This window comes from Penicillium vulpinum, assembly GCF_028829585.1.
Source record: "Penicillium vulpinum strain IBT 29486 chromosome Unknown utg000003l_segment0_segment0, whole genome shotgun sequence".
NCBI classification, from domain to species: Eukaryota; Fungi; Ascomycota; class Eurotiomycetes; order Eurotiales; family Aspergillaceae; genus Penicillium; species Penicillium vulpinum.
This window is the reverse complement of record NW_026643243.1, coordinates 5577390-5603549: the sequence shown is the minus strand read 5'-3', so window position 1 is coordinate 5603549 and position 26160 is coordinate 5577390. Positions and strand designations below refer to the sequence as shown.

Below are 26160 nucleotides of genomic sequence, written 5' to 3'. Positions count from 1 at the left end.
GTAATGTCAAACCAGGTAATGTCAAACCAAACCATCTCCCTATCACGACTCAATAAAGCTTAAGGCTAGTTTCGCTCGGGAGAATGCCATTGAGCTATAAGAAGGTTCTAATGAAAGATGCGTATTTCCGTCAAATATCAGCGCCCCATTTCCCCCCCCAAACAAGGCATTCTCACTCTTATGTACTTGTCACATTACATGTAAGTCATCAATTTGAACAAGTATGTTACTGTTTAAGCCCCACCAATAGATAACTATGCTAGGCTACAGGATGGATCGAGATTAGTTTCACCACTTGCACACGGAGAATCTATCTCGAACCCTCTCTTGAAACATGCTATACTACTTATTACATTTACTCTTCCCCTGAACCCCTGTCTTGGCAGTAATTCAATACACGTGTAAATGACAGTATAAAAATAGCTTCTGTGTTAGACCTGTATGGTTCTTAGTGTTTCTACATATACAAGTGAAGTGTTTCTACATATATAGAACGTTGACCCTACAAACAGGTCAAACACAGGGGTTGTCTGCTCTTCTCGTCTGGAGATGTAGCAGGAATTCGAATTCCACTCCCGTCAACCGCGTACCGCTATACCGAGCGCGGTGTATAGAGACAGTAACAGTGGGTAATATTTATTTGCTTTGTGTAGCAAGCCTGACCTTCTCATGGAAGACTAGTATTTGCTTGACTGACTGGTTGTGATCATGCTGACGTTGGATTCTTTGGAGCGTTTAGACGAAGACGATGACTACTGACTCATATCCCGATGAACGTGATTTTCAACCGCATGTCCTTGAACCTGGAGACCAAGATTCGCAATGTACTCCCACTCCAGGATACTACGGTCGCACACCTGTATTAAGCTGTGGGCTTAGCCCTTCTCCCGACTATCACTCCGAGCACGATCTAGAAGACCTGTGCTAACACGAGCCCGAAAGACCCAGACTGCTTCAGCTATCCGAGTGGTACGATAGGATACTAAGTGACGAGCTTCCGGCAAACTGTATCCAATATACGATAGAATGGAAAGTTACAGTGAATAAGGTGCTCTCGCGAGACACCGAAGAGGATATAGTCCTGACTCCGAGTGCTTATTGGCCGGAGACCCTGAAGGGTAAGCTTGAGAGGTTGTTAGAAGGGAAGATCCCCCGTAAAGGAAGGGTAAGGTCGGATGATACCTCGATCGCTGTATCGGTGAATGATCGCTCCTAACGCGACCTGATAAAACGGTTTGACTATCTCGGTATCGATTAGACTGCTGTTAAAAAGCAGCTGCTGAAGTAGGGTGAATTATTTAATCGAGTTAAGAAACTGAGGCTAAGTATCACCTTTAGATATATTGAGGACGACTCTCTACAAAATTACCTCGGGTAGGGTCGAGAACAGAGGAAGGTCATCGGTCACTAAGCGAATACTCAACGAGCGAGACGCTTAGCTGGATACCGAAGAAAACGTGTTCGGGCAAGAATCGATGGAGCGGGGTGTTTACAATCTAATACGTTGCCTATCCTCCTGATACTATCTCGGTCCACATTGCTGGCAAGACCCCCACCACCTTACGTACTTCGTTAACGCTTTCTTTGTTCCTACTGGTAAGCGCCCTTTGATTCGGTTATCTTCTACGGCTGCTGATTCGCTCTTCTAGGGACTTTTTAAATGGCTTGCAGCCGGCTAGGTGGCCACGCCGCCGGACTAGACCCGCCCACCACCCCTTAACTAGACGGTAGGGGTATCTTTTGCCTGTTTCTCTCGATTTCTGAGTCCCCAGAAAACTTGCGAACACAAAGCAAGAAGGGGAATACCAAGGAGGAGAACCCATGTCAACAGCCACAGAAGTACGACGGCAATAGAAAAGAGCCAAAATGCTCTGCTCATCTCTTTTAGCTCATGATCGCCTGAACCATGAGACCAAAGCCGGTCCACCGGAACGGCGAGCGCAACTTGCATCGATGAAAGAGCTATAGATACGCTGGCAAATAGGAAGACCAAAGGGAAAGTTGCTCTCTCCATAAACTCGCCAGTGGACCAGTAGGAATTCTCGTAGAACCATCTGGTGCTAGTGTGCTGTGGACGGAATATCCGGACAGCCCAGTTTAGTCGGGACAGACGCAGCTGTCCATAGTGGTATCGCTTTGCAACCCTATCGTCTCCAACAACACGAAAGTGATTGATGAAGATCGACCATCCAATCCAGTCAATATCAGCTGGAATCAGATAACACTCCTTTGCGATCGCAAGGTCTAGAGGGCACTTGATAAGAGATGCGTATGAGCGCATAAACCCTATTGCAATCGAGCTATCGAATACCATAGCGGCTGGCTCGGGAATTTTGGGAACAAGGGAAGACTTTTCCGACGATAATACTCGCTTCAGAGGCTGTAGATACCGTACCCAAAACTCATAGTTCACCAAATACAAGGGTACAGGCTTGATGTAGATCTTGTTCTTGTTCCAAATGAGATGGAGTCGCGGGTCTTCATTTGGGATAATAGCGCGTCCCTTGACCTTTTGCGTATGCAGCGCGTCGATATGACGACCAGATTTCTTTGCAACTAGCCACAGGTGGGTGTACAGCTCATCCAGGAGCGGGGTTGCTAATTCATTGGAAAGATGATCATGGACCTGACTGCGTAGAAGTCCGACACCAGGATTTCCTGGAATATATTGTATAGTCTTTGCCTCGCTCTCCGATTGTGCCGAATCATCTTTCGCGCCGGGAGGGCGTTCCAGGAGCTCTGTATCCAGAGCACACGATGCAGGGAATGGAGCGCCTGTATAAGTAGACATAGCACCTCAACGGAACCTGGTCTAGGGGTTGAATTTGTATATTTCTCAGAACTGCACACCACGGAGAGGCTGGTAGGGCCTTGGAATACACAGCCCCCACTTGAATCGGGCAGAGCGCTCTCTTAGACACCAATTATATCAACTGGTCTAGCGCCTGCAATTCAGCCGCAGATGGCTGGACTGCGCAGCTGGAAACAACCCAACTTACCGAAATCGTATAGCTGATATGTTCTCGTGATCCAGCAACTATTTACCCACTCGGATTTTAAGTCATTTACGACCCTCTGCTGCTGAATACCGATTCCAACCGCCTTCGCCCGTCAAAGAGGGGCAACCCATGCGGCAGAGCCAAATCATCAGCTATGAATCAACCCACGATCCCGTATCTACTCACTTTCGTTCTCTCGGTCGCATTCATCTATTATCGGGTCACTAAAAGAATTCCGAGCCGGCTCATTGCCGATCAAGCTCCAAGGTCGAGATTCGAGCTTGTCCCAGTCAAGAGCTACAACGTGCCCGCGCGTGGTCGTGGGGTTGAGTAAGAATACACCCTGTTGAGTATTTCGATGTTGCTGACATAAATAGCATCATATTTGTCCATGGTCTCGGGTCCAACCCTGACACGACGTGGCGAGCGAGAAGATCCACGAACACTTCACACCCAATCGAGGAAACCCGACCGAACGGTGAACAATACGTGAACTGGGTCAGCGACTTTCTTCCAAGTGACCTCCCTCCAGAGGTCCGTAAAGATGCTCGCATATTTTTCTATAATTATGACTCATATTGGAAGAGGGATGCGGTCTATACGCGGCTCCAGAGCGTCGGCACCCATCTCCTCGAACATATCGACGGGCAGATCCGTCAGCTGAAGCATGTGAGTTTGGGCAACTCCTTCAACCCAGGCTTCTTGCTGATTATTCCGCGATAGGAGCAGGGTCGATACCTGATCTTCGTGGGACATAGCTATGGAGGTCTAGTTGTCAAAGAGGTTAGCGAACTGCGGTTCTTTCCATGGGACATAGCTAAATACAATAGGCGCTTATTCGAGCCAAACGGATACGCGAGTTCAATCAAATTGTGGAGCAAACAAGGGCGATATTATTTCTAGGTACACCGCATCGCGGGACTAGCTTTGGCCCTTGGGGTCGGCTTGCAGCATTCGCCTTGCAACCGCTAGGATCTAATCCATTAATCCTGGCTAATCTGGAATACGACTCTCTCGTGTTGAGTGATTTACACGAACATTTCATAACTAGTATACGAGATGATTTGCAAGTGGTCAACTTTTATGAGCAGAGGCCGCTTTGTATTTTCCAACTATGGTTCTTTCGATGGCAAATATTTGTGAGTAGACTTATAAAACTGCACGCAACATACTGATACCAATATCTTCACCAGTGTGTTCCTGAGGGCTCGGCCACCTATCCTGGGGTCGGCAAAATTGGTCTCGCCGTTGACCACTACGGATTGAACAAGTTCGAGTCAAGAAATGAATGCTACAATAGCATCTTATCGAAGCTCTCCAGAATATTGACGCCTCTAGTTGAACCGACGAAGCACCTCTATTCTGTCCCGCTCGAGACAGTACAGACCTTTACTCAGCGTGATCAACTTTGGAAGGAGCTGGAAGAAAAGCTTCAAATACGGCACGAAAGCGCCAGCGTTCCATTTGCAGTCACTCTGCACGGATTAGGGGGGCAGGTAAATCTCAGTTAGCCCTGAAGTTTACAGAAAGTAATGTTAATCGGTTCAACCCGATACTTTGGATTGATGCAACACGTGAAGAGACTGTCCGATCCAGTTTCATAAGATGCGCTGCGGAAATCGGGCTTCCGGAAGAACAAGAAAAGCAACAGAGCACGGCTCTTGTGGACGACCGCGTCATCCAAGGTGTACTTCGATGGCTTCGAGACCGGACCGAAGTGGATGACGAATGGCTAGTTATCGTCGACAATGCCGACGACTTCACTTGGGGCCTCAGAAAGCTTATGCCAAAGGGAACCCGGGGGAAGATTGTTATCACCAGCCGCGATGACCAAAGCCAAAAGCTGATCGATAGGGGCTGTGAAAAAATTCGCATTGATATTATGTCGCCTCGGGAAGCGAGACTTGTTCTTCTACGCCACTTGTCAGATGATATTGACTTGCTGCCAAAGTCCGTGCAAAATGACTGCGATGAAGTGGCGAATAAGCTTGGATATTTGCCACTAGCACTAGATCTTGCCGGTGCGTACATTGGTAATAGTATTGCCCCTGAACAATCCGTTAGGCAGTATTTGGAAGACTATGTGAAGCATCGTGATGAGCTCTTGCAGATGAATCATCTTCGAGGGCTTTCCCCTACGGAAAGAACCGTTTGGACTGTATGGGATACCACCCTGGAGAAAATTGAAACGGAGTATACGCAGCTGCAGCCTGGTCTACTGTTGACATTCTTAGCACATTTCCAAGGTACCATTGTCCAGGATGAAATGTTTCGTTTGGCAAGTCTTGGTATGTCTGCTGTCGTCGACGAGTTCGGCGAAGGGGTTTCCACTGAGATCCGGATGTTTCTTCCGGAAACCGAAGGGAAATGGGACAACTTCACGTATCGACATAGCATAGATGTCCTCGCTCGCTACAGCCTGATACAGCGAGTGCACGGAGAGTGGCCTGGTACCATAATGCACAGCCTAGTCCAGTGGCGGGCAATTCATCGCGATCAAAATCAACAATGGGAGTGGTGGTACACCAAATTTGTGCTTGCTGCATGCTCTCAGATTAAAGAAGAAGATCACCAGCCACAGTTTCGTCGTCATCTTATTTTGCATGTTCCGGATGTGAGGAATATTGATCTGAGTTGCATAAAAAATATAGAGATGGGTGAGGTTTTCATCTGGAACACACTGGCAAGGGTGCACTATGATGAAGGCCGGTGGGAAGCAGCCGAGCAGCTTGAGGTGCAGGTGATGGAGACGAGCAAGACGAAGCTCGGCGAGGACCATCCTGACACGCTGACTAGTATGGCCAACCTAGCGTCGACGTATAGGAATCAGGGCCGGTGGGAAGCGGCCGAGCAGCTCTTTGTGCAGGTGATAGAGACGAGTAAGACGAAGCTCGGCGAGGACCATCCTGATACGCTGACTAGTATAGCCAACCTAGCGTCGACGTACAGGAATCAGGGCCGGTGGGAAGCGGCCGAGCAGCTCGAGGTGCAGGTGATAGAGACTCGTAAGACGAAGCTCGGCGAGGACTATCCCTCTACGCTGACTAGTATGGCCAACCTAGCGTCGACGTATAGGAATCAGGGCCGGTGGGAAGAGGCCGAGCAGCTCGAGGTGCAGGTGATGGAGACTCGTAAGACGAAGCTCGGTGAGGACCATCCCGATACACTGGCCAGTATAGCCAACCTAGCGTCGACGTATAGGAACCAGGGCCGGTGGGAAGCGGCCGAGCAGCTCGAGGTGCAGGTGATGGAGACTCGTAAGACGAAGCTCGGCGAGGACCATCCCTCTACGCTGACCAGTATAGCCAACCTAGCGTCGACGTATAGGAATCAGGGCCGGTGGGAAGCGGCCGAGCAGCTCGAGGTGCAGGTGATGGAGACTCGCAAGACGAAGCTCGGTGAGGACCATCCCGACACGCTGGCCAGTATAGCCAACCTAGCGTCGACGTTTTGGAATCAGGGCCGGTGGGAAGAGGCCGAGCAGCTCGAGGTGCAGGTGATAGAGACTCGTAAGACGAAGCTCGGCGAGGACCATCCCTCCACGCTGACTAGTATGGCCAACCTAGCGTCGACGTATAGGAACCAGGGCCGGTGGGAAGCGGCCGAGCAGCTCTTTGTGCAGGTGATAGAGACGAGCAAGACAAAGCTCGGCGAGGACCATCCTGATACGCTGACTAGTATGGCCAACCTAGCGTCGACGTATAGGAACCAGGGCCGGTGGAAAGCGGCCGAGCAGCTCTTTATACAGGTGATAGAGACGAGTAAGACAAAGCTCGGCGAGGACCATCCTAACACGCTGGCTAGTACAGCTAACTTAGCGTCAACGTTTTGGAATCAGGGCCGGTGGGAAGCGGCCGAGCAGCTCTTTATACAGGTGATAGAGACGAGTAAGATGAAGCTCGGCGAGGACCATCCTGACACACTGACTAGTATAGCCAACCTAGCGTCGACGTACAGGAATCAGGGCCGGTGGGAAGCGGCCGAGCAGCTCGAGGTGCAGGTGATAGAGACTCGCAAGACGAAGCTCGGCGAGGACCATCCCGACACGCTGACCAGTATGGCCAACCTAGCGTCGACGTTCTGGAATCAGGGCCGGTGGGAAGAGGCCGAGCAGCTCGAGGTACAGGTGATAGAGATAAGCAAGACGAAGCTCGGCGAGGACCATCCTGACACGCTGACCAGTATGGCTAATCTCGCTTTCACCTGGAAATCTGCAGGCCACGATGCCGAAGCTATATCTCTGCTACGAGAGTGCTTGACCAAGCAGAAGCAAACACTCGGCCTAAACCATCCCACTACTTTATCTAATTCTGAAACATTGTTAGCATGGGAAACAGAAGTGGCAGGGGACACCGAAGGGGAATGGCAAACGGATGAGGAGTGGGAAAGTGATAGGGAATACTGAAGAAAGGGCTGAATACGGATGCTTAGTTCAAACGCTCAGCAGTTTATGTTCACACCGCATTTTCTGCTTCATATGTAATTCTTAAACAATGTGCCATCATAGATTGGCGTAATGCGCACTCCTTGAAAAGGATTAAACCTTTCGCTCCATTCGGCTTCGTTAGAAAATAAGTAGATGGAAATGTCGTCAACAAGCTCAAAAGGCTACGAGACGCAAGACTAGCCTTTGTAAGAGTATTACGAACTGACGGAAATCGACACTTACAGTGACTGGACATAACCTTGGATGTGTTTAACACAGTGGACGGCCCCACACCTCCTTGATTATATAATATATTGCCGGTCAAAAACTTTTATACTATGAATCTAGTATAGTATATATAACCCCTGGCTTTCAATAATAGCTTCTATCGAGTGCCGCATTATTTCAGAGAGATACTCTTGATGTCACACTTTAGTTTAATATATGTCTACCGCGCAGTAGCCAACAAAATACCCTTTGTAGTGTCACATATATAATTTTCGTATACCTTTTAAGTAGGCGGTATGACCTTATACTGGCGGTGAGCTATGTGGGGCAATAGGTGTGTTAAAACATATGTCCACTGACTGTACTACTATGTACGAACAATCTATTTAAATTGACATATGTAGGTATATATGTAATAATCTCTAATTAACTAAACTGACAGTAATCCGCTGTTTTGATAATCTGTGCGGGCAACGCTGATTAAGCAATGTATGTACTTTTGTATGCCTAGTACCCCGGGGCCGTTATCATGACGGTCTATTGATTTTCTGGTTTGTAAAGGCTTGGTAATTTCCACCATGCATAAAGCCTGGTAACTACTTGACACGAACAAATGAGTAATCTACATGACACGTGATAGCGCCTTTCAATACGATTCAATATTTAAAACAAAGCTAAGCGGGAATTAGGTTAGCGTGTTTCGGACTAGGGTTCGAGATAGATTCTATAAGTGCAAAGTGGTGAAACTAATTTTGATCCTCCCTGTAGCATATCACTGCTCTTGAGTGTTACAATTCATGCAGATTTTTTTTCACTATCTATATCATGGGCTCCGGGGAAGAAACCGACATGGACGAGTCTCTCGTGATCGCTTCCAAATGATAGACCTTGGGCTAACAAAAGTCCTTATTGCTACATACATACGGAGTATGGAGTAGATAGAGCTATGATTTGACCGCAGCCTCTCAGTTCTGCAAGACTACTGATGCTTTTTTGCCTGACTCCACCATGGAATTACCAAGATTGGCATGTGATGCCCCAAATTCCACTCGATCTGAAGAAACAGACGAATGGGAATAGCGAGTTTTATATACTTGAGCAAATACCACCTGGTCAAATGCCAGTTAAGGCAGGTCGTAACCTAATACCAAAAACAGGACATGGATGTTATAAGTAACGTAAGCTCCTATCTGCAAGTAGATATCCCATTGTTGCAGAGAGACTCATGATTTGGAACACTAGCACAATCTTGATTTTGAAAAAAAAAAAAAAAAAAAAGCCAATCAGTTCATTCCGTCGATAATAAAATCACTTGGCACACACAAATAATGTGTCTAAGTGCAAGAACGGCTCGGGATATGCAAATTTTGATACACAGAATGATAGGTGGAGATTTACAGACCATGAACCCAGCCACCTAAAGGTCACCAATACATTTTTCTGTCGGGGTTTTAATAAGAGGCAAAACTCCAAACCAGGTTAAGACGATGCGTGGTCATTGGATCTAGATGAACGAAGTCCTCCGAGTCCGGAGTCCGGAAGCCGGGAATTTAGGGCATTTACAGTACGAAATCCAACTACATAAAAATCAGACCTAAAATGTTTTCCACGGAGTACGTCGGGGGTATCATTGTATGACTCGCTCACAAGGTCCCCGAATACGTGCTTCGTACTTCTGTTGGTGTTTTGAGGTTTCTCAATCTTCACCGGCAGTGGGCCCGATGTCTCCTCCCGTTCCGGATTCCGACCTGCCTATCTGACACAAGCGCTCAAGAAAAGCGGGACAGGCTTGACGATTGTAAGGACAAGAGGATCTCGGAATAAGTCTTAATCTTCCTTTGCGACAGAAGATTTGGCCAGACCATAAAAGGCAGGTGTGGTAATATATCAAATCACTTCCATTTCCGCCTTAGTGTTCATTCCTCGCTTTTTTATTCCAAACTTGTGCACAATTCTCTGCTTACCAGCTTGCCCAGATCCTACCTAGATCCTGCCTAGGTGGAGTCTATCCATCTTGTGTATGACCTGACATCCTAACTGTATATGTAAGTATTTGTCGAGTCCACTGAAAGACCTGTCTATAACAGAACATCATCTCTATACCAGCTCTAATCAATTAAAGCCAATTAGGTCTTTTCCAGCGGATTTCTACGGGGGCATCCAACGGGACCTTGAGAAATGAAGGCATTCTATGGCCTACCTTTCTAGTCGATAGAATGTTTTCATCGGTAGAATTATTTAAAAACAGACCGAGTACAGGGAATGTCTATCGACTAGGTAAGAGACTAGGTAATTAAAGCCAATAAGTTGCAGAGTGTACCCGGTATGTAGGCTTTTGAAAAACTAGGCCGTCTTGATATCTCAGGCATCATCTGCGAGTCACGGCAAAGTAACTTCTTTAGCTCTTTCTGTCTCTCTATCTCTCTGTCTCGCTTGTTCTGCTTTCCTTGGTTGAATATAAATTTCAATTCCTCTCGAAGAGTTTGGTTTGTCACAAATAACGTATAAGTACAAATCGTAGATAACAAAGTGGTCGAAATTTCATGCTCAAATGGTCTGAATATAAATACATATAACGACTTTTTGTTTCGAACTAGCACAGGAAAACCGCCAGCTTGCCAATTTGGGGACCCTAGGTAGATATTGAGTTAGTATATTTTTGTAGCTAGCTCGCGATATAATGAACTCACCATATAGACAAGGTTGCGGTGAACAATACGCCAGGTACCACTGGCTTGACGTTGCCAGTTATCCTGGTATTGGCCATAGGCATAGGCTACCTCATTCTCCAAGTCTCCTTTGCCGAAGTGGGCGGCACGGAAGTATGTCACTGACTTGGCCGTGATGGGAGAAAGGACATCAATACGCTGTGTACCGAGATGATGCTGAGTGGTCACACAAGCCAGGCTCGTGCCCAGCACAGATTTGATCGTGCTCAGAGGGGTCAACACGTTGAGGGGTGCCGAGTAGTTGGCCACCGCATCGCTGGTGAAGACCTTGTCAAGGGCACCGAAGTCCTTGCCATCAATAGCGAAAGCATAGATGGCAAGTGTGTTTCGAATTGCCTCGATGGTGCCAGCATCGGTATAGACCTCAGGTGCATAGAGACCAGGAAGGGCCGAAATCTCGATGGGGGCGATATCATTGGTGGCGGATGCCACGGCCGAGCCCGCAACGGCGAAAGAGAGTGCACAGAAAGAGAGGAACTTCATTTTGTAGATAGAAAAAGTAAACAATTGTGAACAATGGCATTGATGGAGCAGGGATGTTGCTCTTTAATATAGGAGGCTTTGTACTGCGTAATCCTGCATCCACCTATTCATCCCCCTTGTGCTTCCCCTGACATCCGAAATGAAACCGTCTATTTTTGCTTATACGGAGTAATTGCTAGTCATAAGTTAGTGTCGGCCGGAAAATTGAACTAATTGAGACAGCGCGTAAAGCTTAGCGTCCCCGGGTTGTCCAGCAGCCAATATCAGAGGAGGATATAAATTCGATCCATTATGGAGAAAGATTTGACAGGACAGAAGGCTTCGCTTCGTCTATTAGAGCCTCGCTTCCTCTATTAGATGTCAAAGTGGAGACAACAAGCGCATCTTGGCTCTGTCGGCTGGATGCGACGAGCGCCAGTTTTTCTCCAAATTGATAATTTTCCGGCAGTAAGTCCATCGGTTGTTGGCTGTGGCTGCGCCAGTGATATTAAAGGGAATAGTACGAAGGACAAGCGTAATTAAAAATCTCTAGGCATCAGTTAGCCTGAAAAACTTCGTACAGGGTATCCCAGCCTGTACTCGGTGCTTTATACTCGGTGCTTTTTTTCTGAGTTCTTGGAGACAGTGAATCAACTGAGATGGTTAATTCAGATCACCATTCTAACCCACTTCAAATAACAGTTAAATCATATCGTACGCGGGCCGAAGCGAAGAATGCCCCTCAGGATCCGGCCCCCACCTAATCTGGCCCCCAACATGGCTGAAGCAAGCCCCATAGTGAGCCCCATAGCAATGTGAGATTCAAATCCATACAATCCCAGCAATTTCGCTTTGCCTTGCTGTTATAAGTCAACAATATGTATTCTAGATTCTTCGTATCGATTAGCTTCGGAATCCCTGCAAGGGCAATGCATCTCAAATTAGTACTTTTGTCAAAACTCCGGGGCACCAGAAGGGACATATTATTTAAACCTTTTGCTTCCCCTTAGCCGTAGAAATTCTGTGTTGAATCTTTTGCGCAGACCCAAATGCATGGGTGGCGATATTGGTAGATAGTGTATGCGTCCATTCCAGCATTCCTATTCAAAATGGATTCGGCCCTCCACTACCTCTCTTCCGGCTGGGAGAAACGCGCCGAAGCCTCAATGGACGTTCCATTGATATCCGAGAGGGGTCAATCAGTAAGAACCTTTGTGTGAACGATCCCACAAGATGTGAGCTTAACAGTTTTAGATAGTGATGTGGATCGGCGTGGCACTTTCGTTTGTTTTTATTGTGATTCGAACTTACGTTCAATACCAAAAAAGCAAGAAGCTATTCCTTAATGATCACTTCATATTCCTCGCCATGTTCTGCCACCTAGCAACCGCTATAGTCTACCAAATTGCCATACCCCCGATGTACGAGGTCGCATATATCGGGGCCAGGTTGAAGGCTCCGACGGAGGGATTTATGGACCGAGCATCGGTTTTCCTCAAATTACAATATGCTGCCGATATTCTCCTATGGACCGCACTCTGGGCGGTCAAGTTTTCGCTTCTGTTCTTCTTCTGGAGATTGTTTGACTCGGTGAATTCTTCTATGAGGATATTCTGGTGGATCATGTGTGGGATCACTGCGTCGACATGGATTATAAGTGTGGTGATGCAGGAATTTGCTTGTGATCCAATCAGCAATTATTTCATACTAGGTAAGAAGTTCAGACTTTCCTTTTTCTTTCACATTCTAACTCAAGTTAGGAGCATGTACATCCAAGAGAGATCTATACATCTCAAATCTCATTTTCCGCTTTTCTATCGGGGCCGACATTGCAGGTGATCTTTGTGGTTGGTTATTTCCCCATCTCAATTGAAACTGCCTATATTAACCTATCTCATATATAGTAATGGTGATCCCATTTCCGCTCCTCTATAAGTTGAACGTCGACCCTCGAAAACGCTGGATCTTGGTTGGTTTATTCTCACTGCCAATTATTCCAATTATATTCGCCATCTTACGTCTGGTTATGACCAACCCAAAATCACACAACGTCGATCCGATAAAGTTCCAACTATTTTCTTTGCTGGAAAATACTGCTGCCATCGTGACTTCCTGTCTACCCGCCTTCCGTCTCTTCATTGCCAACGCGCACAATTCCACGGTCCACAGCGATTCGCGACCCTCTCGATATTCGCGAGGCCTTCGTGGCGCATACAAAAACTTCGGAGCCTCATCTTCAAACAAGCAGGAGACAGGGATCCCATTCGAATCCTTAAACTATGCGTCTCATGATACACATATAATTCACGATGGCAGTTTAGTTGGGAAGGCACTCTCAAAGGACAGTGATGAGGAGTCTCTCAATCCTTACCATCCCACACCTCCTCACGGTGTGCTTGTCACACAGGAATATCGTGTCACTTAATTCAATAGCAATAGATTCATCTAGATATAATTATAGCCGTTGACGGCGCTGCCTTTGTGTCTATAAGATGTGTGTGGTAGATCATATACCCTAACTCATCGCTGCGTGGGACACAGGTTACATATATAACCACGGTGTTAAGAATCGACAGTACACCACTCGTAACCTATACAAGGAGGCTACATAGTTATATGGCACTTTGCGCAATACAAATTATGTCAACTATGCACGGGCCATTTTGGTTATCCACATATGCCGAGGCCCACTGATTTAATATTAATATTCCGAGACGATCACTATATAAAGTACGGACTACGGCGCCTAAGAAATAATACCCACGTCCTGGTGGCTCACCCAGTATCGAGGCATCATATCCCGAGAGGGCTTATCTCGGGAAAAAGCGGAGTATTTCCTTTTTTTGGCAAACTTCGTAACAGTAAATAGTAATTGAACTTAGCCAGCAACTACTATCTATAAGACCCGGTACAGGGATGACTCGGCCTGAGCTCCGGCATGAATTTATCCAGACGGGCCTGACTTGCGTATACTCACCCCCTCAGAAAAGCGGCAGCTAAAATAGGCCCGTTACGCAGAGAAAAATCAATATACGACCAAAGGGTATGGACTCAGCTACAGATTTTCGGTCAAAGAGAAGACTCTGTATTAGGAATAAAATGCTCGCTTGAGTAACGCTTGTCCTGAATCATGCAAATACACACCAGTATAAAATAAAATCATAACAAAACCAATCAATATTCTCAGAAGGGTATCACGCCAGCATATGTTCTCTTGAAACCAGTCAAGGATATCTTCCAAAACAAAATAGAAAAGAAAATACATCAAGAGAAGATGCCCAAGGGCAGTGTCATAGCCACTTCAAAGTTAGGCACGTTAACCACTTCAGCAATGTGCAAGTCACCAGCAACACTAGCAAGCATGTATGCTTCACCGCGAGTGAGACCCTTAGTATGCACCAGCCACTGAATAAGGTTCCGAGTAGCAATTCTAGTAGCCTCGTACAAATCAGGAGCAATACCAAGAGCACCGTATGTTCCAAGGTCGGGAAGGGGGTTTGGTATTTGGGCGCGGGGAGGAGTCTGGAACTGGGGGGCCGTCATCCAAGCTTGGTTCTTGAGTAGTTCAAAGCGGAGGGTAGCGCGAATCGGGGTTTCAATGGCAGTGCCACAGACCTCGCCGTGACCCTGTGCAGCGTGACCGTCACCGCAGCTGAAGAGAGCGCCGGCAGTCTGAACGGGGAGGAAAACGGTGGAGCCGACGCTTAGTTCTCGACAGTCCATGTTTCCGCCTGCGTTTGTGGGCGGCACGGTCGAGAGTTCTTCGTCGTTGGCTGGGGCGAGACCCATGCATCCGAGGAAGGGACGTAAGGGAATACGCATGTCTTTGAATTGGGCGAAGCCTGCTTCGCGGTTTAGCTCCCAGATCTTGATCTCTGGCTCTGGAAATTCGTCTGCCAGCAGACCGAAGCCTGGGATAATGGCGGACCAGCCCCAGTCGGCGACCTCGAGATCTAAGACTTCTACCTTGAGGACATCGCCGGGTTGAGCGTCGTTCATATAGATGGGGCCGAAGACGGGATTGGCTAGACCGAGATCTAATGTCTCGATGGCCGAGGCTGTGGATGAAGTATCGAGTTGACCATTGCTACTATCAATAGCATCGAAAGAAACAGTCTCGCCGGAGGATATGGTGAACTTGGGGGTGTTTCGTCGAGACCACTTTTGGTGGCTACATTCTCTTCCCACATGGAAGTTACTCCACTCCTTTGATGCCATGCTGGACGTTTGAGTTGGTAGACACCTGGTTTCCGTCAGGTTCATTGGAGGGATACAATATATGAAAAGATAGCAATAACGAGGATAGAAAAAAACCGGATTAGGAGGGGAAGGAAAAAAAATCCCAGGGAATAGATGGGTTATTTTGTATCAAATGCTCGGGAGATCCTCTTCAGTATTGACCGTTCTGGAAGGTGGCTACGGAGTACAACCGGATCTCATGCTTCTTTTTTTTTTTCCTCAGCTCCACCCCGAGACTGAATCGCCTGCCTAAAGGAGTTTGAAGAGTTTTCCAACAGACCGGTTCAAGGGCCCTTGTTTCGCCCCCTGGCGTGTTTGGGTTTTCAAAGGTCCATTGGAGGTCTGGATAAAACAGGGTAGGTGGCAGTAAGCGACAAGCCCTTCATGCCGGAGACATGGGGGATGTTACGGAGAAGCCGTATGATTTTATGCGTATACAGTCATAGTTACAATCTATAAAATACAACTCAAATTGCATGATATTTAAAGCGAAAAGGCCGAGCAAATCGCTAAAATCTAGATGTCCTACGGAGTACGGAGTAGATGCCCTATGTTTCCCTATATTTCCTATATTTCTCCGTATAAAAACGCCACAATTGAAATTGATTGGTCTTCTCTTTTTTTTTTTTTTTTTCAATTAGGCTCGGACCAAGGACTCAAAACAAGTTCAACAATGTCTTTATAAAACATTTCTAATTTAAAGATCAAATGTGTCAAATATTTGAAAATCCAAAAAGGTCCAAAACGGTTCAACACCACCTTCTTGATTGGGTTAGGACTGAACCGTTGGTGGACTGTGAGTGGACTGTGAGTGGACTGTGAGTGGATTGTGGCACAGCTGCATAACATTTTTTTACCGAGTGGAAATTTTGTTAGTATATCTTGAATATCTTGTGTAGCATTCATATAATATCTCACGATCCCTGTCCATCCAACATAGCTACAATACACGTTGCATTATCGCTATGACGCTTGTTAGCACTATTGGTGGCGATTTCTTGTGCAATCTCGCTCGCTCGTTTCCCCCGCATCGATAACTTCATCACGTGCTGAACCAGGTTTGTGTCGTCTACTCGATCAGTGACTCCGTCGGACACCACAAGTAACAGGTAACGGCGGTCTGTGTGCAATGTCCGTCGTGAGGTATAGGGTTCATTGGATAGGAAGTTGCCCCGAGATTCCGATCGGCTGGTTGCCGACGTGGCGGGGTCTACCACGGAGTTGTCCGTGAAAGTATTAACCGGATTCTTGTACTGCAGGTCACCGAGTGCTCGTGACATGTTTAAGGAGCCTATTTCTCAAGAGTCAGTGTTTGGTTTGGGCTGATCTTCTTCTTAAACCCACCAAGCCGCTCTGTGCCGCTGCGGTTGTTGACTTCCCCTCCTGCCTTCTCAATGCGCCTCTTTTCTCCGGGAGTACCGGGCTTGTGAGCCTCTGTGAGACGTCGCTAGTGGCGTGCTTGTTAGTATCCATGTTCAAATCAACTCAAATCAACCCAATCAACAACAGTGCGTACAATGTGATACGGGTGCTCTGTTTTATGGTCCCGCTCGGCCAAGATAACATGCGTATCGCCAAGATTGGATACGACCAGCTCGCCCTTGGTGAGATTAATGCAGCAGATTGCCACTGTCGACCCTGAAATGGCAGGCTCGGCGGATTCATGCTTGAACCTATCCAACAGAATACTGTCTTCCTCTGCCAGTGCTCCCTTGATGGCCCCGGTCCAATCTTCTCGTTCGAAGTCTGGACGCCGTCCAAGCAGGTGGTGCAGAGTGTGATTAACATGTTCTGACACCAATCCAGAACCACTGGAGATAGATATTGGTCAGTACGAGACTAGTTTAAAGGGCGTACTTTGAGGCTTTCCTTACTGCCCATCATAGATTGCAAAGAATGCAACTTTGTCCTTGAAGTTCGAAGGAAACTGATTCGGAAAGATCACTGCACACCGATCCTCTTGATGCTTCCTATCACCCTGGGCCTGCCATTTGATCATTGATAAGTACGATAGATGTGCGAGGGCCATGCACCTTGACACTCACTTGGCCAGCCCCGGCGTCAAAGAGCGTGATTGCGTCTGAGGTCGACATTGTTTTACGGAACATCTGGTCCCTCAGAGCTCTATGAGCCACAACCATGCTTGGGCAGTGATGTGCAAAATCAAATCCCTCGCATCGCTGGTAAAGGGCGTGGGCAACTATAGATGATGATGCACTGACATCATGAACGCCTTCTGTTTTTGATGCTTTATTTACCACCGATATCCAATTGGTGGCTTTCAATGGCTTCCCCGGAGTCCATTCCTTCCAAGGTTTCCCAGGCAGATTTGCCAGCGATGTCAGACATAAGGTTGACTGCTGGCAATGTATTGTTTCCCCTTGGCACCTGAAGCAGACAGTATAGTAAATTGTCCTGTTTTAGATATCTCAATATAATGAGTCTAATTAATCCCCCCCAAAAAATTGAAATATCACTTCCTTAAATAGAATTTGACCTTGTATTGAACAGACCCTGAATGCTGCATAGATCTGGGGGCCTTTTATAGCGCACGGGCCAATTTTCTCGGCGAATCTGCAAGCTTGTGATTCTAATCAGGAACGACCATCTGGACTCATTTTTCCCACTTCCAGTGCATTTCTGACATAGTCCAGCATGGGTTGGGTTGGCGCGGGTGTGCTTGTCGTAACAGCAGCCTACTTTCTCTACCGCTACCCCCCTCGCAGCTGGGCCGAGCCTCGTTCTTCTGCGCCTCCGGAACCCAACCCCGACGCGCCGGTTGCCGCTGCCACCGCAGAGGAGCCTGTGCAGCGGAAGGATGGCCCAAGGGACTCGAAGCCAATAGAGACAGATGAGGAGGATCATCAGAGTACACCCAAGGCTTCGGTGTCGAGCGTACCACTCCCTGTCCTTGCGGTCCCTACATTTAGCCTGGACAACGGCGAGCACGAGACATCGCAGCCTGCCAAAATATCGTCCATTTCACAACCCATGAATGGAACAGCAGCACAACTATCTTCGATAAACCGTGATAATGAGGCACCAAAGTTCCAACCGCCACCACAACCATCCCTCGCACCCCCTCCGAAACCACAACCATCATCTATACCCTCGAAGGCAACAACCACAGGCGCCTCTTCCCTAATGCCTCCACCCCCGGTGCCACGGCTCCGACCAGCAGCTCAAGCGAACCGCCTTACCCCCACAAGCACGCTCCAACCCCCACGGCTCAGCGGCAACTCCCTTAGCCCACCACCATCGGCAGCCGCCTCTCAGCGCGGCCTGAGCGCACCGAGCAGCGGCAGCCGTCTTAGCAACAGCACCCTCGCCCCGACACAGGTATCTCTAAAGAAGTCATCCTCATCGCGCAAAGTGATTCTCGAGCCAGGATTCTCGCCCCTTGACTGGGCAGCGCTAGCAGCGAACCCGAAGAACAAGCTCCGCGGCGAAGGCCTTCCCCCAGGTCTGTTGCGGGTCACGCCGTCAATGCTGAAGGAGCAGCATGGGCGTAAGGGTCGGGATGCCTGGACTTCGTACCATGGAAAGGTATACAATATCTCGCCCTACGCCCCTTACCATCCAGGTGGGAGGGGCGAGCTCCTCCGTGGCGCGGGCAAGGACTCCGCACAGCTGTTCCAGGATATCCACCCTTGGGTTAACTGGGAGGGTATTCTCGGCGAGTGTCTGATTGGAATTCTGGTTTCGGAGCATGATACCCAGACCGAGGATGAGATGGATGCGATGGACTGATAACTAGTCCGCTTTTTGCTGTTTTACTTTGCTGTAATTATTCATCCGGTTGTATACCGTGTACATCTTACCACACATAGAAAAGATACCCTGCTACTATATTATTAAACAATTCGCACGCGAAAAGGTGTATATTTGTCCTTAGCCAGATAAAACGGCCTGATCATCAAAATCCCTCCCAGAGAGAATTCCTCATATAGGTAGGTATCAAGCACCACTCATTCAAAGCTCATCCTTCACACCATCAATACCGACCAACTCGGTCTCAAACACCAGCGTCGCGCCACCGGGAATAGGGCCAACACCACGGTCACCGTATCCGAACTCGGGAGGGATAGTCAGCGTGCGCTTCTCGCCAATGCACATATCCAGCAAGCCCTCGTCCCATCTGTAAACACGAATTAGCTTCCGACCAAGATAATAAGGATGTTTGTAGGCAATTGCACGATTGACATCTACAAACAGTCCCGGATAACTTCCAACTCACCCTTTGATAACACGGCCAGTGCCCAGCTTGAAGGTCAAAGGCGAGTTACGCTTGTAGCTGGAATCGAACTCGGATCCGTCGGACTGCAGGGTGCCGCGGTAGTGCATGGCGACTCCGTCACCGTTGACTGTCTTGCGGGTGCACTCGACGGCGTGGGTGACTTCGATGCCGAGCTCGGCGGCAGCTGCCAGGGAGCTGAGAGCTGCGACGAGGATGGAGGTGAGACGCATTTTGTGTTTATGTGGTTGATTGGGGAGGGAATTGGAGGAGAGAGGAGTTTCGGGATGTGGACAGATAATGCGGAGACTGGACCGCGGTTTAGCGTTGGTCTGTGCTTTAACCTTATGGTTGCAGGCACCTGGGCAAGTTTTACCTCCTTGATTGTCAGCAATGGCTTATTAAAAGGATATTTATTGCTCGTTACATATTTTGCTAATGCTAGTAGACTAGGCAGGATAGGGGGCCTCGAAAGATACCAATTGGTATGCAATAAAGACGCCAAAGGAAGCAGAGGCTATATATTTACGTAGGTGGCTGTAACTACATATGTAGCAGTTATATACTTGCAGTATTTGAAGATTTTGTGCTATTATTGACTACGATTATGCGGGTATCCCACTGTAGTTCTACTTAAACAATTGAGATCCGAGCAACCGTTGGTTTTGAGGTCATCTAGGGATGTCGTGACATCCCCATTCCTGACGCTCAGCCATCCGCCAAAAGCCATTTTAACCCTTCGCCATCTGGTTCACTACTTTGGAATCATCAGAACCCGGGTCCATGACCTGATCAGCCGCCGCTTTCAACTCATCCTCGCCCATATCACCATCCCAACCATTGGAAACAAGATACGCACGGAACTTCTCATCACGCACCCTCAAATCCTCACCCGTCAAATCAGGCACAAAGAAGAAAGTAACCAAAATCCCAACAACGCCACAAATAGCAGCAATAATGAAAGTCCACTTATTCCCCAGATGATCCTTAATAGGCTGAAACGCCTGCGTACCAACAGCAGCGCCGGCCTTCCCAATAGCCGCAGAAAGCCCATAACAAGTCCCCCGCACACCGGTAGCATACGACTCCGACGAGATCAGACCGAGCATATTTCCCGGACCGAAATTCCCGGAGCTTTGCATCAGTCCGTAGAAGACGACGAAGAGAGGCACGATCTTGGTAATGCGGTCGTAGGCGCAGCCGATAATCAGGCCGAAGATTAGGTATCCGCTGAAGCCGATCATCATTATGCGCTTGCGGCCGAGAGGGTCGCAGAGAATGGCGCCGAGGAAGACGCCTGGTAGTGCGATTGCGCCGAGGAGGAGTTGCCATTCGCCTGTTTTTAGGATTGTGCCGTCGTGCACGACAGAGGATATGATCGTGCCAGAGAAGACGCCGTTAGGGAATGTGACGAAGTCTAGACGTGTTAGTTTCCACAGGTTCTATAAATACCGTAGAGGGGATTTCTCTTACCGTAGAGGAACCAAGCACCGCAAGTTCCAATTAATGCTTTCCAGTAATACCGTATCACGAGTATGTAGGGTACGTGTTTCTTGATTGCTCCGCGTCGGTACAGAACCGAGTTAAGCATGCGGATTCGGAAGTAAAACACTGATAGTGGCCAGATGCATCCTATACCAAAGCATACGCGCCACACGGTGCTGTAGTGGGACTGCTGGCAGGCCGAGAGTACGATCAAGAAGATCGATACTGCGAATGGGCCTCCGAATGACAAAGGAAAGTTGGTTACCATGATGAATGCTGGGCCACGGTGCTTCGGGATTAGATCATTTGCTGCTTCTGATGCTGAAGTCGAAGAGGCCGGATACTCGCCGCCGGCGCCTGGATATCGTTAGTCGAGCCACCAAATCGGAATGATATCTCTGGGATATGCAAGTAGTGCAATTCTTTTGAGGCTGTACTTACCAAACCCAACAACACCACGAGCAACAGTCATCATCCAGAACATGCCATCAATGGTAACGCCATGCGAGGCTGTAGCGAGAATACCTCCAACAACAATCATGAGGGTCGTGAAGACGATGGCGATCTTACGGCCAAGATAGTCGCATGTCAGTCTGGTATAGTATCGTCAGTCATCTGAACTCTTCCATAGCCCTAACTTTTAAGTGTCTTCATACCCAACAACAACCTGTCCAATGACTTCCCCAACAAGTAGAGCATTCGAAACGCGAGTGCTGACAGTGGTAGTGTACTCCTTGGGATATTCCTTTTTGAGAAGGACATTGGTCATAGTCCTGTGGTCTGCGGTTAGACACAGTCGTGCATGGGAGCAATCAGTCGACGCACATCAGATTGTTTTGGTATCCATCGCTGATCAGAGCGAAGCCGCTTGCAAACTATTGAATACCATCCAGTTTGTCAGTTGCTACTTTGAATCGCGAGTGCGGCAAAATGAAAAGCAACAAAGAAATTGGGATGGAGAGGCGGAATTATGCACTCACAATAGTGAAAAGGTCCGATAGACTTTGTTGCCTCAACGATGTACCCGATGAATGGGTAGGTTCGACTTGGTCGGTGGTGTCTTGAGTCGTAACCTTAGAGTCATCGCACCCAGGCAGCGCAGTTAAGCTGCGTGCCGAAGACATTTCGATGGCCTTGAGAGATGGTTTGGGGGAGGTTTTGGAGTGTGGTTCTTTCAGGCAGGACTGGAGCGATCAAAGGTGCCAAGCACCCCGGGGAATTCCCTGCTCTTTATTTCATTTTCAGCCTGTTGTACAAATTGGTGCGGGGAAGGGAACCCCTGTCAGGAACCAGCCTTACAGTGGAAATGGCTAAGCGTGGACTAGTAATTAAACTAGTCGCTTGTTTACGATTGGCTTCAAGGCTGGGCTTGGTTGGTCCACGTATTCATGTAGTATGACATGCATGTGGGTTACAGTTATACGGGCCGAGATATAAGACGGGTCCTGCTAGATCTGGGTCTACTGCTACTTGTGTCATCTATTCTGCTACAGCTTGACTGTCCTCGGTTGAAATGTTTTTATAAATGGGCTTCAAGTGAATACATTCGCTAAAGTAACGCCAGATATATGTATGGCTAAAACTGGCCCGGATCCCTTGGGTATCACAGATGCAGAAACGACATGTGACCATAATAGAAAAGTTTTGGCAAAGAAAAGCAAAGACATGACACATTATTGGGAAGAATAATGTTCCCAGATTGATTTTTTCAATCGCCGAAGCAGCAGATATACCTCTATGCCCATTTACCCAACAACGCCATCAGGGCAGCTCCAGCACAAAGAAGGGAGAAGGCAACCAGCACCTCGCGGATGGGAGCCTTGCGCATGGAGTGGCTGAACATGAACTCGTGGGCCATCAGCTCGACGAGGGCAGTGTAAATGAGAATTCCAGCAGAGATAGAGTCAAAGACACCGTTGATGATGAGAGTGGTTCGCCCGGTAGGTGGGTAGCTGTTTCGAACACCCAAGCCAATAGCAATGGCAATTGGAGTCGAGATTCCAAAGGCAAAGCCCAGGAAGTAGGGAGTATTGCGCTTTGATTTGGGCCAAGGAATTGTAGCTAGACGAGAGCCAAGACCGAGTCCTTCGAAGGTTTGATGGAAGACAAGCACGATGTAAAGGGTAGTGAACTCAGCGCCTGACACTGCAAGAGTGAGACCAATGAAAACAGAGTGGAAGATGATACCGAACTCCAGGATGAAGATCGAAGTGAGCTGAGCGGCATAGTCTTCAGCCGCTTGGAGTTCGTTTTCGGCGTCGCTATTATCGTGGTGCTCACGGGAATGACCAAGGTGATCCTCCCCTGGGATGTGATGTTTTGGCTCGGAGGTTTCGTTGACAATAGAGTGATCATCAAGTTGGGTGTGGGTGTTGCCTTCCTCGTCGTGCAGATGGCCTTGGCCAAAGTGCGAGAAACGCATAACCATCAGCTCTACGAAGAACAGAACAACAATGGTCATAAGGATGATGCCCTCCACCCAGCTGTATTCAGTAATGGGGCCGGTCAGGCACTCGTTCTTCAATGCCTCCTCAGCCGGAGCCAATAGGTGAATAAAAGCAGTGGCAATAATCACACCAGATCCAAAGTATTTGGCGACAAAAAATGCCCACTTGGGAAACCCCCCTTTTTGCTAAAGCGGCGAGCGAAGACCGGGAACAGAGCACCGAACATGGAGCCAGCCATGATCACAAAGATGGAGGAGATCCGCAGGCCCATGCGGCCGTCGAACTCATTCCCTGATTCACAAGCGTCCTCACGCTTGAGGAGGGTAGAGTAGGATTCCATCGAGGCCGATTTAAGGTGACACCAGCAGTATGGAGGAAGTGTAGAGGTGGGACGAAAAGGAAGTTTGTGCGGACCAAAGAAGGTTCACAGAATACAAACAAGCTAGATGACGGTGCAAGTATCCCAGTTGACTAGAGAAGATTGTTGATCTGGTTGAGATGAGAAGAATGGTTTTAATGGCCGCAATCTCGTAGCGGGGGTGTGCGGGAAGGTAATTGACCACAATCCCCAAGGTCCTCGATGGTAGGCGAGATGCGTTGTTGGTCCACTAATGCATGAAATCACTAGAGGCTGACAATGTCGAACTGTGTGGGTACTGATTGAACCGAAGACAGTGAGAAGATAAAAACTTCCTCAGACCGCGCGTGCATATGAGTGGCACGTGGAATCTCTGGGCTTTCTTATCAGAATGAGTACCCTGGGAGCACCAGAGAATTCAGTCGAGATAGATATAAAAATCACGGCTTTGGATAATAAAAGACAGAATCGAAAGCAAATCAGATTTTGCGGGATCTTGGTTATTATCAACGGGTGGCAGCCCTAGAGGGGATCCATTGGGGACCTTGGGAGCGTGAAGACGTCAAGGACGGAGTTTTACACTCTATCTGGCCGGTACCAGATACTTAAAAACCCATACAATTGTGGGTGTGTGCGAAAGTATCCGGTACCTAAGACTAGCTTAAGACTAGCGTGTTGAGGACCTTGGGAGTCTTCCGATTCCGGTGATTAAATCACGTGTGTGGGAGATAAGCTTGGAAGGTCCTCACTATGGTCTGGCCCGGGGTATTTTGTTCCATCTTTGTGTTTTTGATAGAAATATTTGAAAGCATTAGGAAGATTGGGAGAATGAAAGAAGTTTGAAGAAACGTGGCCCGACGGCCCCCTTGCCTGAGAGTCCTTGCAGCCCTTTCAGGCGTCTTGATCGCCAATCAGAGAGCATTGGCGGTAAAGGCGCTTGGCATTATCTTGAGGTCATAGGGCCCTTTCAACCACGCCCTTGCGCAGCACCTTCGAACATGGCTCCCATTCGACGATACCTTCGCATTAGCAAATACTCAGTATTGGAATGTCGCATTTATCTCGATACCCCATCCGATTCACGATGGCTCTTGGACTCTCGCGATCCTGTCCTGCCGCGCGTCATCGAGGCGGTTCGCCCGTTGGTTCTTCCGAAGCTGCGCGAAGAGAATGAGCGGTCATTTATGCGCAAGAAGGGCAAGCCGGTCAAAGATGTCATTGTCGAAGGTATAGATCACTCGATATTCCCCGTATAACGAACAAGTATATTAACACATTACCTAGACGACTTCGACGTGGCCATCTTCCTCCGCGAATCCCGTACCCGCCATTCGCTCCTCACGCGCAGCAAGACATTCCACGGAAAGGAAAATCAGGATCAAGACTTGAACATGGAGGTGAAACCAGACCATGTCTCGGGGGATACGGCTGCCAACCCGGTTGATTCGGCAGACGGTGGAATTATGATCGAGAGCGACAGTGAGCCTGATCTGGAACTGCACAATATTCCTGAATCCACGGACGAAGTTGCATCGGAGAATAGACGCCGTTCAAGTAAGAGAAATCGGACAACCATGGAAGACCGGGTGCCCGAAGACACGAGTGGCAGTGACGAGAAGAAGCTTCGTTTCACCACCCATTATGAGAGCTTCAATATCTGCGGATGGGTGTTGTGTCTGTTGATCACTCGGAAGGGCAATAAAAGCCGACCAAGTGCCGTGACATCTGAGTCAACTCGGCAACCTCTAATGGAAGAATGGATTTCCACTCAGGCCCAGGCGTCTGTTGAGGATTGATCCACGCAGGGATCTCGTTTACGGTTAAGCTTTTCCCAACATCCCAAGGTGGGCAGCCGTGGTGGGATGATCGCCAAGGGCCCTGTGACTGTGACACTGGCAGAATTATTGTATTTTGTTTCAAGCCCCTGCAAACGCTAGAAGATGCCTCAACCAGAGACTTTGTCTCATCCTGTGAAATCATACGTCGATTCCATGATCTACGAGGCTGTCACTTATGAGAGCACAGCACCTTCCGGGCCGCGGCAGGACTTGCACTGTGCAAATGTTGTGCTCAGCATGTGGGTGTCACCGAAGGGTCACACAAGTGGCGGGCTCTCATACTCCCCAGATGACTCTTCAACCACAGTGCCAGACATACAGAGCCGCTGAGACGAGAATGTCAGCTACGGGGCCCCGGGTGTATGCAGCCAGTAACGTCTTGATGATCTGCATGTTATAAGACATGGTGTGATATTGACTTCTACCTGGCTCTCTTGTTTACATGTCTCGGTTGCCTTCATGACACACTACAACATGGAACAAGGGTATGAAACTAGTCTCTCACACATTCTAATTTCGGAGACATTTCGATTCCACCTACAATATATATCTAAAAAAAACCCCATGTGGTATGGATTCTCCCAACCTCGGGCCGCACTTCCAGAAGGCAAGCTAGAAGATTGTCCAAGTGGAGCTCAACTTGAAACAAGTCTCCATCTCGTCCCGTGACCCCAACAGGTTTTCATAGGATTTTAGTCCAAAGTATGTACTCCGT

At 48.3% G+C, this 26160-nt stretch overlaps 12 protein-coding genes across 12 annotated transcripts; 5 read left to right on the top strand and 7 right to left on the bottom strand.

The window, feature by feature from the left end:
* Positions 1–1720: 1720 nt before the first annotated feature.
* On the bottom strand, positions 1721–2791 carry N7479_007168 (uncharacterized protein; the record flags this gene model as incomplete). The annotated part of the gene is made up of 1 exon (XM_057254862.1): positions 1721–2791. One exon carries the CDS (start codon positions 2789–2791, stop codon positions 1721–1723), a length of 1071 nt encoding a protein of 356 aa, XP_057108724.1.
* Positions 2792–3153: 362 nt separating this feature from the next.
* Positions 3154–7404, top strand: N7479_007167 (uncharacterized protein; the record flags this gene model as incomplete). The annotated part of the gene is given in 6 exon segments (XM_057254861.1): positions 3154–3329; positions 3377–3668; positions 3723–3782; positions 3830–4138; positions 4193–4495; positions 4507–7404. The coding sequence occupies 6 exon segments, from the start codon at positions 3154–3156 to the stop codon at positions 7402–7404; spliced, it is 4038 nt and encodes a 1345-aa protein (XP_057108723.1).
* Positions 7405–10246: 2842 nt separating this feature from the next.
* N7479_007166 (nuclear transport factor 2 family protein) lies at positions 10247–10865 on the bottom strand (the record flags this gene model as incomplete). The annotated part of the gene is made up of 2 exons (XM_057254860.1): positions 10247–10285; positions 10344–10865. The coding sequence occupies 2 exons, from the start codon at positions 10863–10865 to the stop codon at positions 10247–10249; spliced, it is 561 nt and encodes a 186-aa protein (XP_057108722.1).
* Positions 10866–11953: 1088 nt separating this feature from the next.
* N7479_007165 (uncharacterized protein) lies at positions 11954–13269 on the top strand (the record flags this gene model as incomplete). The annotated part of the gene is made up of 4 exons (XM_057254859.1): positions 11954–12046; positions 12099–12555; positions 12605–12691; positions 12749–13269. The coding sequence occupies 4 exons, from the start codon at positions 11954–11956 to the stop codon at positions 13267–13269; spliced, it is 1158 nt and encodes a 385-aa protein (XP_057108721.1).
* Positions 13270–14108: 839 nt separating this feature from the next.
* N7479_007164 (acetamidase/formamidase family protein) lies at positions 14109–15062 on the bottom strand (the record flags this gene model as incomplete). Its single annotated transcript, XM_057254858.1, has 1 exon — positions 14109–15062. One exon carries the CDS (start codon positions 15060–15062, stop codon positions 14109–14111), a length of 954 nt encoding a protein of 317 aa, XP_057108720.1.
* A 935-nt stretch (positions 15063–15997) lies between these two features.
* N7479_007163 (PP2C family serine/threonine-protein phosphatase) lies at positions 15998–17224 on the bottom strand (the record flags this gene model as incomplete). The annotated part of the gene is made up of 5 exons (XM_057254857.1): positions 15998–16374; positions 16428–16530; positions 16600–16894; positions 16958–17067; positions 17129–17224. 5 exons carry the CDS (start codon positions 17222–17224, stop codon positions 15998–16000), a joined length of 981 nt encoding a protein of 326 aa, XP_057108719.1.
* Positions 17225–17738: 514 nt separating this feature from the next.
* Positions 17739–18833, top strand: N7479_007162 (cytochrome b5-like heme/steroid binding domain-containing protein; the record flags this gene model as incomplete). The annotated part of the gene is made up of 1 exon (XM_057254856.1): positions 17739–18833. The coding sequence occupies one exon, from the start codon at positions 17739–17741 to the stop codon at positions 18831–18833; it is 1095 nt and encodes a 364-aa protein (XP_057108718.1).
* Positions 18834–19055: 222 nt separating this feature from the next.
* On the bottom strand, positions 19056–19550 carry fkbp3 (peptidylprolyl isomerase family protein FPR2; the record flags this gene model as incomplete). The annotated part of the gene is made up of 2 exons (XM_057254855.1): positions 19056–19221; positions 19321–19550. The coding sequence occupies 2 exons, from the start codon at positions 19548–19550 to the stop codon at positions 19056–19058; spliced, it is 396 nt and encodes a 131-aa protein (XP_057108717.1).
* Positions 19551–20048: 498 nt separating this feature from the next.
* Positions 20049–21926, bottom strand: N7479_007160 (uncharacterized protein; the record flags this gene model as incomplete). The annotated part of the gene is made up of 6 exons (XM_057254854.1): positions 20049–20734; positions 20791–21159; positions 21244–21395; positions 21459–21575; positions 21628–21677; positions 21783–21926. The coding sequence occupies 6 exons, from the start codon at positions 21924–21926 to the stop codon at positions 20049–20051; spliced, it is 1518 nt and encodes a 505-aa protein (XP_057108716.1).
* A 611-nt stretch (positions 21927–22537) lies between these two features.
* On the bottom strand, positions 22538–23589 carry zrfB (low-affinity Zn(2+) transporter ZRT2; the record flags this gene model as incomplete). The annotated part of the gene is made up of 2 exons (XM_057254853.1): positions 22538–23434; positions 23455–23589. The coding sequence occupies 2 exons, from the start codon at positions 23587–23589 to the stop codon at positions 22538–22540; spliced, it is 1032 nt and encodes a 343-aa protein (XP_057108715.1).
* A 1016-nt stretch (positions 23590–24605) lies between these two features.
* N7479_007158 (uncharacterized protein) lies at positions 24606–25403 on the top strand (the record flags this gene model as incomplete). The annotated part of the gene is made up of 2 exons (XM_057254852.1): positions 24606–24834; positions 24892–25403. The coding sequence occupies 2 exons, from the start codon at positions 24606–24608 to the stop codon at positions 25401–25403; spliced, it is 741 nt and encodes a 246-aa protein (XP_057108714.1).
* A 144-nt stretch (positions 25404–25547) lies between these two features.
* N7479_007157 (uncharacterized protein) lies at positions 25548–25775 on the top strand (the record flags this gene model as incomplete). The annotated part of the gene is made up of 1 exon (XM_057254851.1): positions 25548–25775. The coding sequence occupies one exon, from the start codon at positions 25548–25550 to the stop codon at positions 25773–25775; it is 228 nt and encodes a 75-aa protein (XP_057108713.1).
* Between the last annotated feature and the right edge of the window lie 385 nt (positions 25776–26160).